Genomic DNA, 21,583 nt, shown 5'->3' with positions numbered 1-21,583 from the left:
ATAACAGAAGTCAACAATCAAAAACGGAGGTGAAAGCTCGAATAGAAAAAGTCAAAATTCAAGTCATGGACAAACTCTCTTTCAGCTAAAAAAAAAACTGCAGAATCTCAATACTCCTCTTCGAGTCGTAAAAAAACCTGTAGAATCTCAATACTCCTCTTCGAGTCGTAAAAAGACACACACGTTTACAATAATTGCTATAAACTTCGTTCAAGAGCAATTAAAAATATTTAGCAAATTAAATTAGAATCTAGACATTAACATTCTGCTAAATGAAAACAAAATTCAAGCATCAAAAACAAGATCAATACTAGTAAAATAATCTACTGAAGACTTGAGCACAACTTGGCATAATGATCCCGATGCTCCTTTTTGATATACTTTGACATCAAACTCCGCGCTTCTGAAAACTTCGAATCCTTCATTTTGGATTGGATAAAACGAACAATGTAATTATAGGAGGCGTTTGGCTTCTTATTGTCTGGATTGATGTAGTTAAGTGTGGCTTTCTTGAACTCCCTGAAGTCATCGGAGACCAATTCTCTTTGCAAAATTGTGAACAGTTGAGCAGACACAGATTTCTCTGCGTGAACAGCCGGCCCATTCTGAAATGTTTTTCAATAGAATTATTTTAACACTTTGATTTAACAAAATGGCCTGCACTTGTTTGAAAGAATTTAACGATCCCGTATGAAAATGAGAAGATTGCAATCAATTTTACGTGAGAGGGAGGGTCAAAAACGCGGAGACAATGCCATCGGGCTTAACCAGTTTACCTAATTTCTTTTGACGAAAAGTCTTAATTGATCAAGCTGGGAAATTTTGCATTAAGACACACATGACTAAAAAAAGTTGCTTAAAATTTGCTCGAGATTAAACAAAAATTGAATCTGGGATTCTCTTCGACTGAAAACTGTACGCAGTCGTATAGTTGATTTCATTAGTTAATTCAGACTATTCGCTCATTTTTTTAACAGACTGTCAATGATAACGGATCGATTTTATCAGTTTGGTTTGGTTCAAGCATTTCATGGCCCACGGGAAACAAAGGAAAATAATTTGCAAAATAATGCCATACTATCTAAAATAGCGCAAATGATGCCATACTATCTCAACAGCACTGGACACATTACATTTTTCCTAATTCTTTTAATTTAAGCATACTCTTTGGGAATTCCAAAGTTGTTTATGACATTTCAGTTAGAATGTTTACTGAACAATAAAATATACAAAACCTACCCGCTCAATTGGCACAGGCACTTTATTCTCTTTTATCTGATTTCCACAATTAGATAATTTGTGATTTCCATGCTCTTGATCTCGTGACCCCGCTAATTCTGAGCTAGGCTTGTCTAGTGATAGAACTTCGTTAGTCGCTCTTGAGTTTCTCACAAGTTTGATTTTCTTTTTGAACATCGTCTGCGACTTACTTGCATCCAAGTTTGGTAATATTTCGTTAACCTAAACATTACATTCTGCAATTACAATAATAAGAGACAGGGTTCACAGAGCGGACCTTAGTAAAAGGCCCGAAATAACAGCCGGCTGGGAAGATGAGGGCCACTGTTAACCATTGAAAAAGTAGTTGGAAAATTATCACCAAGAGAAAACATACCCGGCAGATTGCCGGAAAAGAGCCGCCGTTGATTCCAATAAGCATGATTGGGATTGAAATAACAGAAGATATTGAAAAAGATTTTTGTACAAAAACATTTTTTTAAGTCCGATTTATTTTGATGGCATTTCGTGGTTGAACATACTTCTGTTTTAGTGAGAGGCTACAGGGGCTACCATCAATAACAATAAGCATTAGAGATGGTAAATAAGACTTATAGGAACGACGTTCAAATAGCGGGCATCTAAAATTGGGCTTTATGGGTTTATCCCGTTTCTATTTCTGACATCCATTTTTATACTGACTCTGTTCATTTTGAATTGCTTTGCTGAGCAACTGATGTTCAAAATCACTTTTAGCAGAATGAGAGAAGAGAGCATCTGTCAAAAAGATTTCACGCGAAATGTTGAAAAGGCGGCAAAATGAGGTAAAGCGAAACATTTTTTTATTCGACGAAGTAAAAAAAAATAGGAGCGCTATAATGGCCGGCTGAGAAGATGAGGGCGGCTATTAAAAACATGAAAATGCCGACTAATATACGCCAACTTCGCATAACAATTAGCCCTTTTCTAAAAAATGTTAGAACAAAAAATGGAAAACAAACCGAAAACATAGCCAGCAGATGGCCGGAAAATAGCCGCAATAGACGCTTGTGACCTTCGATGATTTGAAACAACTAAAGAAATAAGATAGACAGATTGATCACCAGTCCTTTAATAGACCACTAAACTTTTTGGTTAGATTCGGACTGTCATTTTTATGAGATACATTTGCTCTATAAGGAAAAACCCCTGATGGAGCTTTTTTAAAAATAAAATTCAAAAACATAGCCGACAAATTGCCGGAATAGCTGCGAAAGAATAGACCTGCGTGCCATATAATAGAGATAGAAACAGAGACAGATCTAAATTGAAAAATCGACGCCGCCCAAAAAGCCAGGTAAAAAACATTCAGCGATAAATTAATAAAGCGTGTTAAAATTCATCCCGCAGAAGCCTCCTATTACGAACTTTTACGGCACAAATTAGTTCCTTTGACCTTAAACAAATTCAAAATAAACTTAAGTTTTAAAGTGCAAAAGTCATTTTATTGAGTGAGGTAAGTCACTTGTGATCAAAATCTAATCACGCAAAATACTTTTGCTAAAGAGAGTGAGAAATCACGTAACGCGCGCAAACACCGTTAGTGAGAGGAAGAAGTCATTCAGAAAATTTGACTTTTTCAGCTTTGCTGTGTGAACATATGTAAAACGAAAAAGAGCGTCAGACGACGAAACAAAAAACATAGCAGGACAAGTCCTGAAATACAATTCAAAGAATTGAATGAAGATAGAAAGAACTTAGAAGTACTCTACCTGACCCGCAGATCAATTGAACAATATCAGCAAAAACAAGCGAAATCAGCTCAAAAAATTGAGAAACTGAAACAATCAAACAAACTAAACAAAAAATATACCCATTACTAAAACTTTTACCCCTTATGCAAAAATTCATCTCTTTAAATATACCCATTTCAAACAAAAAGTTTTTTCAATTTTTGTTTTTGAAATTGGTCCAGTATTATATCTGCATGACCTGAAAAAATTTATCGGCCCTTGAAGATCGATTACCTGAAAAATGACCAAAAAATTTAAAAAATGAAATTAATTGCAAAAAATATTACATTTTCGCTGGAAAATGTAACATTCATACCTTCGTAATCATTTCTGCCTCTTGAGGCTATCCATTAACCAAATTTCAAGCATCAAAAAAGTCATTGGCTCAAAGATCGATAGGCAATAATTTTTAGAATTTCAAATTTCAAAAAAATTGAAATTCGGTCTATTGAATATTTGAAAACCGTTCAATTTTCAATTGCCCCCTAGCAACTATCTAATAACATACCATCAAACCCTGGATACAGTTTAAAAGACAAATGTTTTGAAAAACACTTGAAAAATTGCAAATTTTATCAAAAAATATCCAAAATTCGAGAAATTAACTTGTTCAGAACAAATCCATTGAAACTAACAACCATGCAATAAATTTTTATCAGACCGCGGTATAGGCTTTCTGGCACTTAAGAATGGAAAAATATCAAAACTGACAAAAACTTTGGCAAACCTTGAAAAAATTGCAGATTTTATCAAAAAACAACAAATTTCGAGACATTAAAATGTTGAAAACAATAAAATGTTGAAAATATTGAAATCCATTATTACAAGAAACTATTCAGTGCTCCACCAAGGACATTTCCAGGCACCTGAAGCTGGACAACCTCAAAAAATAACAAAAAAATTTCAAAAAACTTAAAAATTGCGAAAGTTAGTATCATTTTGCGTGTTTGTATAGTACCAAAACATATAGCTCATAAACTGGTCATAACAAGTAATTTTGTCTCGGCCTCATCATTTTCCAAAAACTTCAACCTAAGAATAATCAAACAAAAAATTTTAAAAAAATCACAAAAATTGCAACATTTTGAGCCCAAAAACATTTTGAAAAAGTAGTTGGAAAATTATCACCAAGAGAAAACATACCCGGCAGATTGCCGGAAAATAGCCGCCGTTGATTCCAATAAGCATGATTGGGATTGAAATAACAGAAGATATTGAAAAAGATTTTTGTACAAAAACATTTTTTTAAGTCCGATTTATTTTGATGGCATTTCGTGGTTGAACATACTTCTGTTTTAGTGAGAGGCTACAGGGGCTACCATCAATAACAATAAGCATTAGAGATGGTAAATAAGACTTATAGGAACGACGTTCAAATAGCGGGCATCTAAAATTGGGCTTTATGGGTTTATCCCGTTTCGATTTCTGACATCCATTTTTATACTGACTCTGTTCATTTTGAATTGCTTTGCTGAGCAACTGATGTTCAAAATCACTTTTAGCAGAATGAGAGAAGAGAGCATCTGTCTAAAAGATTTCACGCGAAATGTTGAAAAGGCGGCAAAATGAGGTAAAGCGAAACATTTTTTTATTCGACGAAGTAATAGGAGCGCTATAATAGCCGGCTGAGGAGATGAGGGCGGCTATTAAAAATATGAAAATGCCGACTAATATACGCCAACTTCGCATAACAATTAGCCCTTTTCTAAAAAATGTTAGAACAAAAAATGGAAAACAAACCGAAAACATAGCCAGCAGATGGCCGGAAAATAGCCGCAATAGACGCTTGTGACCTTCGATGATTTGAAACAACTAAAGAAATAAGATAGACAGATTGATCACCAGTCCTTTAATAGACCACTAAACTTTTTGGTTAGATTCGGACTGTCATTTTTATGAGACACATTCGCTCTATAAGGAAAACCCCCTGATGGAGCTTTTTTAAAAATAAAATTCAAAAACATAGCCGACAAATTGCCGGAATAGCTGCGAAAGAATAGACCTGCGTGCCATATAATAGAGATAGAAACAGAGACAGATCTAAATTGAAAAATCGACGCCGCCCAAAAAGCCAGGTAAAAAACATTCAGCGATAAATTAATAAAGCGTGTTAAAATTCATCCCGCAGAAGCCTCCTATTACGAACTTTTACGGCACAAATTAGTTCCTTTGACCTTAAACAAATTCAAAATAAACTTAAGTTTTAAAGTGCAAAAGTCATTTTATTGAGTGAGGTAAGTCACTTGTGATCAAAATCTAATCACGCAAAATACTTTTGCTAAAGAGAGTGAGAAATCACGTAACGCGCGCAAACACCGTTAGTGAGAGGAAGAAGTCATTCAGAAAATTTGACTTTTTCAGCTTTGCTGTGTGAACATATGTAAAACGAAAAAGAGCGTCAGACGACGAAACAAAAAACATAGCAGGACAAGTCCTGAAATACAATTCAAAGAATTGAATGAAGATAGAAAGAACTTAGAAGTTCTCTACCTGACCCGCAGATCAATTGAACAATATCAGCAAAAACACAAGCGAAATCAGCTCAAAAAATTGAGAAACTGAAACAATCAAACAAACTAAACAAAAAATATACCCATTACTAAAACTCGTGAAACTTTTACCCCTTATGCAAAAATTCATCTCTTTAAATATACCCATTTCAAACAAAAAGTTTTTTCAATTTTTGTTTTTGAAATTGGTCCAGTATTATATCTGCATGACCTGAAAAAATTTATCGGCCCTTGAAGATCGATTACCTGAAAAATGACCAAAAAATTTAAAAAATGAAATTAATTGCAAAAAATATTACATTTTCGCTGGAAAATGTAACATTCATACCTTCGTAATCATTTCTGCCTCTTGAGGCTATCCATTAACCAAATTTCAAGCATTAAAAAAGTCATTGGCTCAAAGATCGATAGGCAATAATTTTTAGAATTTCAAATTTCAAAAAAAATGAAATTCGGTCTATTAAATATTTGAAAACCGTTCAATTTTCAATTGCCCCCTAGCAACTATCTAATAACATACTATCAAACCCTGGATACAGTTTAAAAGACAAATGTTTTGAAAAACACCTGAAAAATTGCAAATTTTATCAAAAAATTTCCAAAATTCGAGAAATTAACTTGTTCAGAACAAATCCATTGAAACTAACAACGATGCAATAAATTTTTATCAGACCGCGGTATAGGCTTTCTGGCACTTAAGAAAATATCAAAACTGACAAAAACTTTGGCAAACCTTGAAAAAATTGCAGATTTTATCAAAAAACAACAAATTTCGAGACATTAAAATGTTGAAAACAATAAAATGTTGAAAATATTGAAATCCATTATTACAAGAAACTATTCACTGCTCCACCAAGGACATTTCCAGGCACCTGAAGCTGGACAACCTCAAAAAATAACAAAAAAATTTCAAAAAACTTAAAAATTGCGAAAGTTAGTATCATTTTGCGTGTTTGTATAGTACCAAAACATATAGCTCATAAACTGGTCATAACAAGTAATTTTGTCTCGGCCTCATCATCTTCCAAAAACTTCAACCTAAGAATAATCAAACAAAAAATTTTAAAAAAATCACAAAAATTGCAACATTTTGAGCCCAAAAACTCCTAAAAAATAACCTTTTAACATTAAATTAAGGCCATACCTGCAGCTGCACCACTCTAAGCACTTGAGAGACTACACTGGAGCCCACTTTGGGCCTCTAATGAAACTTAATGCCCGCTGGGCTTTACCTGTTTATCCCGTTTTGAAATATCAAAGTCATTGAAAATTGTGTGAACACATCTTAAAAAAAATCACAGCGCCCCAATACAATTCAAATTCTTTGAATTGTAAAAAACCAAGAGCTCCGCAATATAGCTCCGCTCAGCTTACATCTTCGCAGCTATAATCAAAAACTCAAGACTCTAATACTCAATTAGGGCATATACGTTTGGCACTACTTAGATGCACACTATTGACCTTTAACTAGTAAATGTTCATAAAATTTAAGTCATTAAAAGAGTTCAGAATTCATTTTTTGATTGAGGTAAGTAACGCAATGGACCTAAAAGCGGAACAAATGACGTTAGGCACGCAAATTTTAACTGCAAAGCAGTAGAAATCACTGAATATGAAAAAGTCAATTCCAAGAAGTCAGGTCGCGAGAATCATCGATGGAGACGAAGAATTAAAAATAAACACGATGTCCACAATAATAGCCGCTATCGCTTCGCCGCTATTAACTAATAACAAATAAAAACTTCGAGAAAAATTGTTAAAACGTGCCTAAGATGTCCCTGAGATAGCAAAAGCTTCTGGAAAAGAAACTCATGAAACTATAAAATTTGAGTTAATCGCTTTTGCAGCAACTTTTCAAAAGCCGTATCAATACTTGCCTAAATTGCCGAGGCGTCCCTTATTGGCCGAAATGACTTACAGTGCACACACATCAAACAAGCAATCATCTGAAATTTAAGTAAATTATCTTAAAAATTCAACGTGGCCCGCCGAAATAGCAACGTTTCGCAGCAACTTTTCGAAAGCCGTATCAGTAGCTGCCTACATTGCAAAGGCGTCCCTTATTGGCCGAAATGATTTACAGTGAACCCACAACAAACAAGCAATCATCTGAAATTTAACTGAAATACCTTAAAAATTCAACATGGCCTGCCGGTTGCAGAAATAGGAAGGTATAAAGCGGAATAGCAAGGTACAAAGAACTGAAAGCGGAAAGCGTGGCGGAGATGAGTTGATTTAAATTTTGCAAAATGAATTACTTCCCAAAATTTATCGAAAAATGTATCACTTCTAATTTACCCGCCGAGCCTTATTAATCAAACCCTGCAGAATAGCTGCTAAATAGACTTGCGCGCCGTTATAACACAGATACAGATATAAATTTAAAAAGTTATCGATGCCGCTCAAAAAGATGTCATAACAAAGTTCGACATATTTCTGCTGTTAGAAAAGGCAAAAACGTATAAACATTGACAATAACTATTTTAAAACTGCAATCCTGGCCGATAATTTACACTACTAAATCACTTAGAGCTACTCAGAGACTTAATTCCCTCGCACTTTACCAGTTTCTTAAGTTTTTGAAGACAGGAAGTCATATCGAATGGATCAAGCAAAACAATGTTCTAAAAAACTCCAGCTAAAATGCGACCAAAAACGATCGAGTAAAAAAATTTTAAAAAAGCCGGCAGATTGCCAGAATAGCTGCGAAACAGACTTCCGTGCCGTATAACATAGATAAACAGATAAGTTCCAGGCCGCTGAAAAAGCTATGTAAAAAACATTTAGCAATAAATTAATAAATCTTGTTAAAATTCATTCCGCACCAGCCTTTTAATAAGGGAAAATTTGTTACACCAATTGGTTGTTGACCTTGAACTAATTCAAAGTAAACTTAAAGTAATCTAATCACGCAAAAAAATCTTAAAACCTGTGCCAGAGAGAGTGAGAAATCACGCACGTCATGAGCGCAAACGCAGTTAATGATAGGAGGAAGTCATTCAGAAAATTTGACTTTTCCGCTTATTTGTGTGAAAAAATGTAGAAAAAAGAGCGTCCAAATGAAACAAAACATAGCCGAAAGAAATAGGGAAGGGACTCAAAGCACCAGAACTTCACAAACAAAATCTTGACTTCACTCGAAACCACTATCTTTTGTCTTTTAACAGTTAATCTTTCTCTCACATTACATAAAAAAACATTACCGACTAGCGTCGTCGAGTTCCTCTCGAACAACCGGCGAGCGGTTAGCTTCGTCAGTAGCTAGCCACGGTTTAGTGAGGCTAACTTTAGCTTGATTCCACCCTTCAACTTATAGTTTTCTAGCCTTGTTAGTAAATAATTCAAATAAAAAACTTATAATTTAGAAATTTGCAAGCTTGCAAAATTTTAAAAAAGCTTCCAGATTTCGCAATGAAAATGTCCAAAACATTTTTTTCTCTTTGGAGTTATGTCAAGTAACCCATCTGCAAGACTTGAAAAGCTTCGTTGGTCATTAATGATCGTTAAACTCAGAAAAGGACAAAAATATTTAAAATTTTTGAAAACAATTGCATATTTTAACAAAATGTTGCTATAATTCAAGATAAAAACTTCAAAACCATTTTATTGTCTCAAAAGACTATCCACCGGCGGGCTGATGGATGATGGAGAGCGAGGGGGTGGGCAGCAATGGGGGGGGGAAGAGCGCGGTGGGGGGTGGGGGAAATAGTTGCGGGGGGGGGGGTCAACAGTGGTGTCTTCAACCTCTTCCGCCCTTCACACCATAAGTATAAGTCTCCCCAACAGTTTGGGCTGAAACAGAGCTGAAATGCTATAAGAGCACTTAATGCCCGCTGGGCGCTACCTGTTTATCCCGTTTTTGAGGACGAAAAGTCAAAAGCGTCCGACGAAAAATCGGTCAATCGAAAAATCGCATAAAAAAAGACCGACAGGATTAATATAATTGCTACAAATTTCGTTTGAGAGCAATTAATCATAAAAAATACTTGGTACAAATGTAAACCTGTGAAAACGAGAAAGATTTGAGCATCGACATCATCTTTTATTGAACTCGAAAGGGTTGAGAATAACCATAAGTGGCGTTAAGATAAGTGGTAAAAGTCTCTTGGGTGAACGAGTGATCGAAAAACCAAGACCGCTGGAACATAAAATGACCATAAATCCCATTCTCAACACAAAGCAGCCAAACGCCCTAAATAGCAGCGGTTTAAATGAGTACCTTGGTGTCGTTTTTAGAAGTGGACACTTCATCGTCAAACGTCAGAAGCTGCGTTAGCACACTCTTTCCTTGTTGACTCATCTTTCTCGATTCATCATCAGCAGAAGACAAATATCTAAATCAGATTAGAGGTCCTGATTATTCATTGAACCAATTTTCGGCTGAAAAATTACATTTGATTGAGAACATATCAAGTAAAATGCACATTCCTACATCCGACTTTTTAAATTTTTCTCACTTTTCTTTTCAAAGACATGCACAGCGAATCCTTAGTATAGTTCGTTCAGGATTAGGTCAACGACTGAACTTTAGAAAATGAAACAAACCTATTTTCTATGATCAGCAAATCTATTTCAAATTTGCATAGCTCATCAACCTCAGAACTACCACTATTCAAAGTGTCCGCTTGTATCACCAAATCAGTTCTTCCTGCATTCATGTGTTCTGACACAAAGAAAAAAATTCGAGGTAAGAACGAAATGTATCTTACGTTGACAGGTTTTCATTGCCACTTTCAGTTCTCAGCCAATCAGGTTTGGCAACGTGGTGCGTCACCTCGTTTGACTTCTTCAGACCTGGTCTAGCTTCTCGCAATTGATACAGCCCCGAAATGGTACTTTTCTTTACTTTAGGTGGCGATATATTTGAGTTATTAGCATCAGTGATATTTGCTGAATTGCTTGAGGTAGATTGATATGGGTACTTCATATGTGCTATGCGATAGAATGAGATTAAATCCTTGGGTAGCGAGCTGAATGATTTGTAATGTCGAATACCTGAAAAAAATCACGAACATTAAAAAAAAGCAGACTTACTCAAATAGAAATACCCTTGAACTCAATCGTTCAAGTATCAGTTTACATAGTAGAATTATGGAATTCATATCCATTCCAAGCCGTTTATTAAAAATTTAAATGAACCAATTAAATTGTAGATTGCCAGAATAGCTACAAAGGAGCCGTTTCTAACATCGACTAACAATTCATCTTACATTTCTTAGAGCCTTAAATTGGTTGACTCAAAAATGGCCATTGCAAAAAACACAGTTTTGCAATTTTACAGCAGAACTAAATGAGATCACGATATCTGATAAACTTTATCAGCGGACCTCCATTCATGGGAGACAATTGCACCAAGATTTCAACAATATTATGATACATTTGAAAAAATTTTCCGGAAAACTGTAATTCTCAATTTTTACTGGTCTGAAGTCCATTTCCCAGATCATAAAGAAAATACAGCTGAACCGAATATTCAATCATTGATGCACAAAAATATAGAAATCAATGAGATTCAGTCATATCAACAGATTGCGAAACAATAGCCGCAACAATATAGACGAATGACCAAAGACAGAAAAGGTGCTACCGAAGAAACTGATATCAAATTCGATCCTCATATTGGCCATCAGATTGCAGGAAAATAGCAGCCATTGGTTCCCATTACCACCCTGGAAATTAGAACGGAAAAAGAATTGCTGGTACATTTTTTGAAAGTGTGAGCTAATCTGATTGGATTTTGTAGTTAGACTCACTCCTGTTTCTTATTGAGAGGCTACAGGGTTTAGTAACCATACCAATAAGCATTAAACCTGGTAACTAAGACTAATTAGAACAAAGTTTAATCAAGGGGCACCTGGAACTGGGCTTCATGGGATTATTCCGCTTCTATTTTTGATTTCCTTTTTCTCTCATTTCACATTGACCTGCTGCGCAACAGCTGTCTAGAAGCACTTTGAGCACAAAGAGCGGAGAGTCAAACTAGTCTTGAGAATTCACAAAGATTTCATGCAAAACGTCAAAGAAGCGAATGCGGTAGAGCGGAACAATTATTTTGAGCGAATTAAAAACAATCGATTACTTTCGGAAAGTTACTCCCAAACGATCAGTATCAGCTCGCATCTATTGCAGCCTACTTCACACGGCGTGTGAAGTATTTATGGTAAGTCAAAGTAGTGAAAACCGTTAGATTTCTATTTAAATCTTTAAATTATCTCAAGTCTGCCTCATTAGAGCCACTGAGACCTATCATTAATGCGGCTAAAAACAGAACGATAAAAATAAGTAGAATCCAAAATGTCACCTATGTTTCATGATAACCAATAGCGGCAGTCTTAAAAAGTATTAGTTGCCTATACACTATGGGGGCTTCAAATGACGTCCTTAGAGGTTAATATATTCCACTGAAAACAATAAAAGAATTTTTTAAAAAAAATACATCAATTTTGTCACACTTTTGATTTGACATTTAGTAGAAAGCTGCCGCCGCTCTTGTTCTGCTGCTGAGAACTGTGTTTACAACACGTTTACAATAATTGCTTCAAACTTCGTACGAGAGCAAATAAAAAACCGGGAGCGCTATAAAATTCGACAGATATCATGAGCGCACCTGTTAATAATACAATGTGTAATTGAAAATTTTATAACGCAATAAAATAAGTCTTTATAGTAATCTAACCCGGGTGGTCTTTTCAATCAACTATCAATCTACTTCGGGTGAGTTCAGAGGTCATTTTCTTTAGTAAGGTACGTCATATAGAGTTTATCAAATTTTAACTCAAAAACCTGTATCACTGAGTAACAAATGATGTCAAGCACACAAATTCTGCTGCAGAGGGGTAGAAGATATGAAAGTGGTTCTTTGTTTTAACCCAGACGTACTTTTTAGTGTAGATGATTGCGAATGTGGAGGTTTGGTTGGCGCATTGGGGTGGGGCCGGTAGGGTGCGGACAGGCAGCCGTCTTTACAACTTATGGAATTTGAATTGTATTGCTCCGGGCAGGTGGGGTCATTAGGGCGAAGGATAAGTAGTTTTTCTTACAATTCAAAGAAAATGAATTGTATTGGTGCACTGTCTTTTTTAAGATCTATTTACACTTTCTTCGACCTTTCGGTCAATGAGAGGTCAAATAGGAGTAGTGAGTTTAAACACGCTGGAGCATTTAAAAGGAGCAAAATGCGAGTAGTTTTACGGGGTGAATTTTTCCAAACTACTTTTGAATTCAAGAAAATAAATTTTAAGATTTTCGGTTCTTGAGAGAAAACTTCAATCCCGTGCAGCAGTTTGGCTTTTGCTCAGTCTGTTTTTCTCCTTCCATTTTCTGCGCAAATACTTTTAAAGGGTGCTACAAGTGCTCTCTAATAATGCATAGTTGGAGCTATTCAAACCCCTCAAAAGGCAACTAATACTTTTTAAGACTGCCGCTATTGGTTATCATGAAACATAGGTGACATTTTGGATTCTACTTATTTTTATCGTTCTGTTTTTAGCCGCATTAATAATAGGTCTCAGTGGCTCTAATGAGGCAGACTTGAGATAATTTAAAGATTTAAATGGAAATCTAACGGTTTTCACTACTTTGACTTACCCAAAATTTTCGAGATATTGTATAGTTTTGCCCATTTTGAAGTTTTTTGTTGCTCATCCAATAAGTTTCATTAATGATAGATCTCATTGGCTCTCTAATAGACATTGAGTTCACATAATGATTTCTATTTACAATTAACGGTTTTAGCGACTTTGACCCTTCTTGTCAAAATTATAACTTTTTGAATTTTGCCCAGATGTGTACTTCTTCTTTTTTGTTCAAACATCTCCCATTAATGACAAGTCTCTCAACAATCTAATAAGTAGTGCAATTCAAATATTGAATCGTTTCTTTTCATAACTAACAATTTTCACTAATGAAGTTCAAAACAGCATTTTGGTCACAAATTGTCCGTTTTGATAGTTGTGTTGCGTATTCTCATTCATGACCGGCCTCACATGCTCTCTAATGAGACCAATTGTAGACAATGGCCTCACTAAAGGATTTTCCAAAAACATTGCCATTACGATAAACTCCTGATTACATTAATTAAGCTGTTTAATATTACAAAATAGCATTGGCTCTAATGAATTTTAATAAACTATCGATTATTAAGCTTGATCATAAATAATACCAAACAGCATTCACTCTACCTAACTTTGATAACCTAACGAAAAACGTGGCCGAAAGCTAGAACAAGATAAAATAGAGGGCGCCTAAATAATGACCATTGAAATGGTCGATTCCGGCCATTAATCAAAAAAAAATGTCAGCAAAAATAAGTTCTGCCAAATTAAGATATTGAACTTCGCAAACTGTTAATAAAATTCTCAATTACATTCGGCAATAAAATTCTTGAAAAATAAAAGACAGCATTTAACACACAGCCCAGAGTAAAAAAATCGCAATTAATTGCCATCACGTCAATCTAATTCAAAGATATGGCAAAAACTGTAGAGGCAATTGCCAAATTACGTGTAATTGACGAGTTTTTATCAGAGAATCAAGAATAAAACGCTAATTATTTCTATTAAAATTCGAGCTGCAGATTTTTTAGGCATCCTAATGTGAGGACAAAAATTGAGGAGAACAGGATTATAAGAAATAGCATTCGACGTGGTAAAAAACATTACCAAAAAATGACAAAAACAGGGCACTTCAAACCGTGTTTTATGTGTTTATCCGGTTCCGCATCAGTTTGATTTTTTTAATCGCCATTGACTGCACTTATTTAAAATTGCTTCACTGCATAACATCTTTGTAAATAAGCGACAAAACTAACCTAGTGATGTCACACCAAATTTACGCGAAATACAGCAAGCAAAAAAAATAAAAAAAACTGCTGCCAGAGAGGTCTCAATAACGAGCAGTAAACGAATAAGCAAGAGCACGCTAAGCCCAGCAATCTAATTGCTATAAATTCAGGGTTACTGTTATTATAACTCTTCAACAAATTGTTAGTTTCTGGCTTTGACGTAAAAGAACTAAGAGAAAAAATTCAGAACTAAATAGAACAAAGGCAAAAAGAAGTAAAACATCACCAACTAATTTAGGGCCAATTGCTCTCAATCGACCGAAGATAAACTGCCTTTGGTAGTAGCTATCTGGTATTTAGGAATGAATGCTGGGCATTAACGGGGGAGAAAATTGAGCGGGAGTGAAGCAATGGGGAGGGCTGGACAAGAGGGGGTCCAAATCACCAGATGGAGGATGGACGGGGTGAGTGTTGGCGGAAGGGTAGACTTAAGGGGTCAAACTTTTAAGATTAAGAACCGCCCTTCACCACATGAAAATGTCTCAACAGTTTTGGTGAATCGCATAACTAGAGACTACAAAGGCGTACGGCTCTATGAGAGCTGCTCAGCCACTTAATGTCCTCCATGGTTTACCTGTTATCCCTTTACCTGCTATACGAAAAGTTTAAAAGGCCAAATAAGAAATCGGCGAAGCGTAAAATTGGATAAAACCAAAAGACTAATAAAATTGCTACAAACTTTGTTTCAGAGCAATTAAATTGTCGACGTAAATAATAAATCTTTTGTAACCATAATTCAAAAATCGATCGGTTCATTTGATAAGAAATATCAAGATAAGTTTATTTGACAAGAACACCACAAATCTTGAGTAATAAGAGTAGACATCTCAAAATGATGATCAATCAAAACAGCATTCACGTCTAAGGTCGCATTTTTTTTTTCGAATAGATATATCGAACAATTTTATTTAAAAAATTTAGCTCATTAACTAAAAGGGAGACAATAAAACAACAAATGGCTGACAGATTGCCCAAGTGTTGCTGCGCTAGCATTGTAGACCTGCAGTTTCAGAAGAATACCAATGAAAAAAATAAGTCCTACAAAAACTTAGCAAAAATTATCACTTTGCTAAATAATGTGATGTTTAGATTGAAAATCTGCCTCCAATTAACCTTTTAATTGAGTGACATATTCTCATTTGACTTTAAATCATCTCATTCAAAACAACCGACTAGTGTAGACAAAATTCCCCGGGGAGGTTAGCTCGAGCTTAACTGCTAGACGGAAGAGTGGGTAGAAAAAGGAGGTCGATTAATGGTCAATGTGGAGCGGAGTTGGGGTAGCTACATCACATAATTTTGTGTCTCCTCAGCAGCTACTATGCTTTGTACAGCAGCTACTATGCTTTGTACACTTAGACTAGTACAGCTTAGAGAAAAGCTCAACCACTTAATGCCTTTCAGGAGTTACTTGTCTATCCCGATTTTGCGAACGGAAAGCCAAATGATAAGATAAACATAGCCGACAGATTGTCGGAATAGCTGCCAAAGAATCAACTTGCGTGCCGTTTAATAGAGATAGAAACAGATACAGATAAAAATTTAAAAAGTTATATACGCCGTTGAAAAAGCTATGTAAAAAACATTTAGCGCTTAATTATTAAAGCTGGTTAAATTGTATTACGCAAAAGCCTTTTCACTAGGGGCCTTTATTACACATGAGTTCCTTTGACCTTGAACTAATTCAAATTAAACTTAAGTTTTAAAGTGCAAAAGTCATTTTATTGAGTTAGTTAAGTCACGTATGATCAAAATCGAATCACGCAAATGACCTAAAGACGTTTGCTAGTGAGAGTGAGAAATGACGTAACGAGCAAATGCCGTTAGAAGGAGGAAGAAGTCATTCAGAAAATTTGACCTTTTGAGCTTTGATACGTGAGCAAATGTAAAACGAAGAGCGTCAGACAAAACAAAAACCATGAGCACCCTTCGCAGCTATAAAAATTATAAGAAAAACCTAAAAATTGCATGAAAAGCCGGCACGATTCCAATGATTGCAAAAACCTGGTTTTAGAGCATCTAGAAAACTTGAAAGAGTCAACTTGAAAGTAATTTTGAGCGTGAGGTAAGTCACAATGACTAAAAAATTATTCACACAAATAAAAAACTCTTCTATAAGTATGAAACCTGACGACACGCACGCAATTCGGCATATTTTCTGTTTCCACCCAGCTTAAGGGTGCATATTATTTAACCCCCCTCCTCCACCAATCCGTTCCATCCGACGGGGGTTCTTTCGGTGCACGTGGCCTTTACGGCCTGAACGATGCGCAGGGTGGGGGGGGGGGGCGTGAGTGAGGGGGCTGATGTGTGTGTGTGCGTGTGTGGGGGAGACTTATACTATAAGTATAAGTCTCCAGAACAGTTTCTGTGAATCGCATCCTTGGAGACTACTGAGCTTAAAGGCTCTAAGATCACTTAATGCCCGCTGGGTGCTACTTGTTTATCCAATTTTTGAGGACGAAAAGTCAAATCAGTCAGACCAAAAATTGGTCAAGCGAAAAACTGGTTATTGCTCTACTTCATTTGAGGGCAATTAAATATATGGTACGTGCCCTTAGGAGTTGCAAATGATGTGCTCCTAGCAAAAACTTGATGAGCGGACTACCGAGAAACCATAACTGACTACAGTCGTACGAACTGCTCAACTGACAGGTGAGGGTCTAGCTTTGAGAGTCACTAGCTTGGGGGAGGTTATCTGAAATGGTAGTGGCAGCATATATGCATGGGAAGTAGGTGGCGGTGGAGACTCAAAATTTGTCACAGCGTAAAGAAATTTATAAAACATAGATGGAAGATTAGCAGAAAATAGCCGCAATAGCTTCATAGATCTGCAGTCTTAAAAAATAAAAGAAGCGAAGCAAAAAAAAGATATTTCTTTATTAAACACTGGGATGTTATAATTTGATTAAGAATCTGTATAACTTATTACTCATTCTATTAGCTGCCATTAATTTTTGCGAGTGAGGTATGTCACGTGCGACCAAAAACTTAATCACGCAAAAACACAAAAATTTGCTCCAATAAATGACCTCACGCACACAATTCAGTAAAAATTGCACGAACGAATGAACAAAAAGCAGATTTGAAGTGATCGTGACGTCATATGGTCGTAACAGGAATCTTGACAACAAAAACATAGCCGGCAGATTGCCGGAATAGCTGCGAAATAGACTTGCGTGCCGTAAAATACAGATGGAAAAAGATACAGAAGTGAGTTGATAATAGTTATCGCCGCCGCCTATAAAACTTACAAGTTTATTTCAAAGGAGGTTGTTTTTGGGTGCAAAAAAATTTTCCCTGTCGCGTCTCGAACCGCCGATCTCCGGATGAACAGACAGTCGCCTTAACCACTCGGCTGTCGGACCATACAATCTGTTCTCTTACAGTCAACTTTGTTTTAGGAACAGATTCTGTTTCTGAATAACCGCAATTTAGGTCACGCAGAAAGCGTGAAATCAAGCGCGAAAAAGCCACTTAAGCAGTGACGAGACAGAATGTTCTAGAACAAATGTAAAACGAAAATAAAGCGTCAGACGACGAAACAAAAAAAAACCAGAGCACCGCAATATAGCTACGCTCAGCTTACAGCTTCGCACCTATAATAAAAAACCAAGAGAAGGCCAATAATAACCGCAGCTATCGCTTTGCTACGGTTAGTCAGTGCAACAATAATTATTGCCACACGGTTGTTATGGCCATCGAGAAGTTATGTAACTCCAAGGCAAAACCGAATAACTTCGAGAGGGTACTAACAATCGTGTGATGATTTTTTTCTTCAATTAATCGCTCACAGCAATCACAGCAGTGAATAACTCAGCAGTGAATTACAGCAGTGAATGTCACACAGCAGCTGATTAGACGATCTTTTACCGCCACTTCTCACACAGTGACAGCAGTGAGAAAGTGGCGGGAGAAGAGAATAATACCAAAGTAGAGTTTTACCATTCCTGAAGTTTTTTGTAGCACTCACCGGGTGCTAACAAAATTTTAATGAGTGTGTTATGCAACTATTGTTATTGCAACGAGAGTTCATTAATGTATAGTCCTCACAAGGTTTTTATTGCCAATGCGAATTTATCGCGCTCAGCGGAGCAGCCGAGCTGTTGAAAAACTTCGAGAGCGCAATAACAATCCTATCGTAGCCAGCTGGGGCTTAGGAATGGTAACATCAGGTGGGGGAGAGCGGAGTCAGGAGGAGGGGGACGAACAAATTGAGGGGTGGGGGGGGGGGGTAGTGTGGGTGTTAAGCCTGCGGGGTTATTAGGGATGGAATTGAATGAGACGAGGGGACAGGACGGGGGTCAAAATCGCCCAGTGAAAGAGAACGAACGGGGGGTATGACTGAAAAAGGGTGTGAATAAGGTTAAGAATCACCATTCACTACATGAATTTTAAGAGTTCGGTGAATCTCATACTAGGCGATTAATGAATATTACCACACGGTTGTTATCGCCACCGAGAAGCTATCAAACTCCGAGGCGAAGCCGAGGTGTTATGATAACTTCGAGGGCGATAACAACCGTGTGATAATTTTTTTAATCAACACCTGCTGCGATCATTTCAAAATTGAACAAAGTTTCATTGGTTTCTCATTTTTATTTTTGTGGACAATTACACTTTCAAAGGTAAGTGATATTTCTTTGGATCTGTTATTCGTTTTGCCCTCATGCACCCCACCCCCCCCCCCTCCCTCCCCTCTCCCACACACACGCACACCCAAACAAACACACACAGAGAGACACATACGAACGCACACACGTACACATAAACCCAAGTACACACGCACACACACAGACGCACGCACACACACACTTACACACACACACAAACACACACACTTACAAACACAGAGACACACGCGTACGTTCACGCACGTACACACACACAGACATACACACGCACACTTACACACACACACACACACACACACACACACACACACACACACACAAACACACACACACACATAAACACACAGAGACACACACGCACGCTCACGTACGCAAACACACACACACACAAACTCACACACACGCACACACATACACAAGCACGCGCACACACACACCCAAACACACACGCACACACACTTACACACCACACACTCACCAGCAGACCACACACACACACACCACGCAAACACATCCACTTACACGCACACACGCACGCACACACACACACCACAGATAACACACTCACCAGCACACCACACACACACACACCACACTCACACACACACACACACCACACACACACACACACCACGCAAACACACCCACTTACACGCACACACGCACGCACACACACACACACACACCCACACCACAGATAACACACTCACCAGCACACCACACACACACACACCACACTCACACACACACACACACCACACACACACACACACAACACACCGCACATACGCCACACACAACACGCACCACACACGTTTTTTTAGACTACAAGTTTATCAAACTGTTTCCATCATTAGACTACGAGTTTCACACGCTTTTCTCGTTTACTTTTTAACAGTGGCGAGAAAAGAGTGTGAGAAACTCGTAGTCTAATGCTGAAGTGTTTTTTCAGTGTCGATCGGGCATTAAACTTTATTACACTGGCAGTTTATTTAACTGCTGTTATCGCAACAGGTGTTGATTTAAACTATAATAGAGCTTTTCAGCCATTAATGCCTTCCGGGCTTTACCTGTTTATCCCGTTTTTGCGGACGAAAAGTTAAAAACATCAGACAAAATATCGTCAAGTTTAAAAGCGCAAAAGAACGCGGGATTAATCTAATCGCTACAAACTTCGCTTGAGAGCAAACAATTGATAACCTTCTCTTTTTCCGCAATTCCTCATCAACAATGGCGAAAAATGAGTGGTTAAAAAGATCTTCTAATCTCAAAGCAGAATTCCGCCCCTATGATAGATTTTCGTAGTATTCATCAGGCGCTAACAATTATGCAACTTTTTTATTGTAAAGAGTGTTAATTCAAAACCATGAAAGACTAGATTGCTTCACCTTTAACGATCAGTATTGATTTGGATGGGACATTTTAAAAAGCTATTACTTGGCCTGATCCAAGACGATAAATGTGCGATATTCGAAGAATAGGCGAACCGTTCGTCACATAACAGAATGGCGCCATAGTCATTTTTGTGTCTCAGCACTCGACCAATTGCCTGGTTCACAGCTCTAATTGCTTGCTGTTGATACCACGTTCTACCATCTAACAACTGAGGAAGCGTAGGAGCACCGGCATTTTTGTTGACTGAAGCACTATTTGTTGCGTTTGAAACTACTTTATTCTTGTCTTTCATGGCGGACGTTACTGTGTCGAGGTACTCCATTTTCAACTTAACTCTTGGATCGAATTGAGGAGGGTACGGCAAGCCGGTTATTATGACTGCTCTGCCGTTGATGTCAGCGAAGTCCAACCCCTCGCTCACTTTGCCCCTGGAAACCGAAAATTTCATGATACTCAAGTAACAAACACTGCTTATTTGTATGCTTTGAGAACACGTTTAACACCAGAAACCTTTAAGACCTTTAACCATTATAAATTACTAGCTTATTTACTAGCTTATATAATTACTAGCTGCTATAACAATTTCCACGGAAAATGAAATCCTCAACTCAAGACAAGTTTTCACATCCTTAAATTTACGGCTCAGGTCAACAAGTTAATCAAGCATAGCCAAATTATTATAAATGCGTCAAACCCATTTCCATGTATTCAATATTGTTCGCTTAAAAATTAGCCGTTGATCCAGATTACAAACTGGTGATTAATGTTCTTACCTACAAACAGCAAAAAATGCTGCCCCCTTCGCATCTTCCCGACTTCTCACATCGAGGTTGTACTGGGCAATGACCTCTGCCAGACTCGCTTTGTCTTTGGGTTCCACATGAACAGGTTTGTGAAGAGTGATTCTATTCCAAGTGTCGCTCGACTTCCAGAACTCAATACAGCTGCTCATTACAGTGTATGAGGGGAAGAACACAAGCATTCCATGAGGAACAACTTTGCTGAAATAACATTGAAGTATTATTAACAGCTCAAAATTATAATATGAAGGCTCATACATTTCACAGATTGGTCTTGTACAAACATTAAATGTAACTTCATGAGCCTGTATTCGCAGAGAAGGTATGAATTGTGATCTATACGCGGCTATTAATTAAAAACCTCGGTATTAATAAACGGCTTCTACATCGTCTATTTCGACTTTTTTTGCCA

At 37.1% G+C, this 21,583-nt stretch overlaps 1 protein-coding gene across 1 annotated transcript in view; it reads right to left on the bottom strand.

Moving 5' to 3' along the window:
* Positions 1-220: 220 nt before the first annotated feature.
* The window catches only part of LOC142353593 (regulator of telomere elongation helicase 1 homolog), a 36,227-nt gene continuing 14,864 nt past the window's right edge, over positions 221-21,583 (bottom strand). The window contains exons 8-13 of the mRNA XM_075405876.1: positions 21,145-21,372; positions 20,414-20,799; positions 10,210-10,495; positions 9,720-9,834; positions 1,240-1,461; positions 221-605 (exon numbers count right to left, since the gene is read on the bottom strand). Of these exons, the coding sequence (XP_075261991.1) occupies positions 324-605; positions 1,240-1,461; positions 9,720-9,834; positions 10,210-10,495; positions 20,414-20,799; positions 21,145-21,372 (1,519 nt within the window). The 3' untranslated portion in view covers positions 221-323. The remainder of the gene's footprint in view (positions 606-1,239; positions 1,462-9,719; positions 9,835-10,209; positions 10,496-20,413; positions 20,800-21,144; positions 21,373-21,583) is intronic.

The sequence above is a fragment of the Convolutriloba macropyga genome, chromosome 14 (genome assembly GCF_964194025.1).
Source record: "Convolutriloba macropyga chromosome 14, txConMacr16.3, whole genome shotgun sequence".
Classification (NCBI taxonomy): Eukaryota; Metazoa; Xenacoelomorpha; order Acoela; family Convolutidae; genus Convolutriloba; species Convolutriloba macropyga.
The sequence above is the reverse complement of the archived record's forward strand: the minus strand, read 5'-3'. Positions and strand labels throughout refer to the sequence as shown.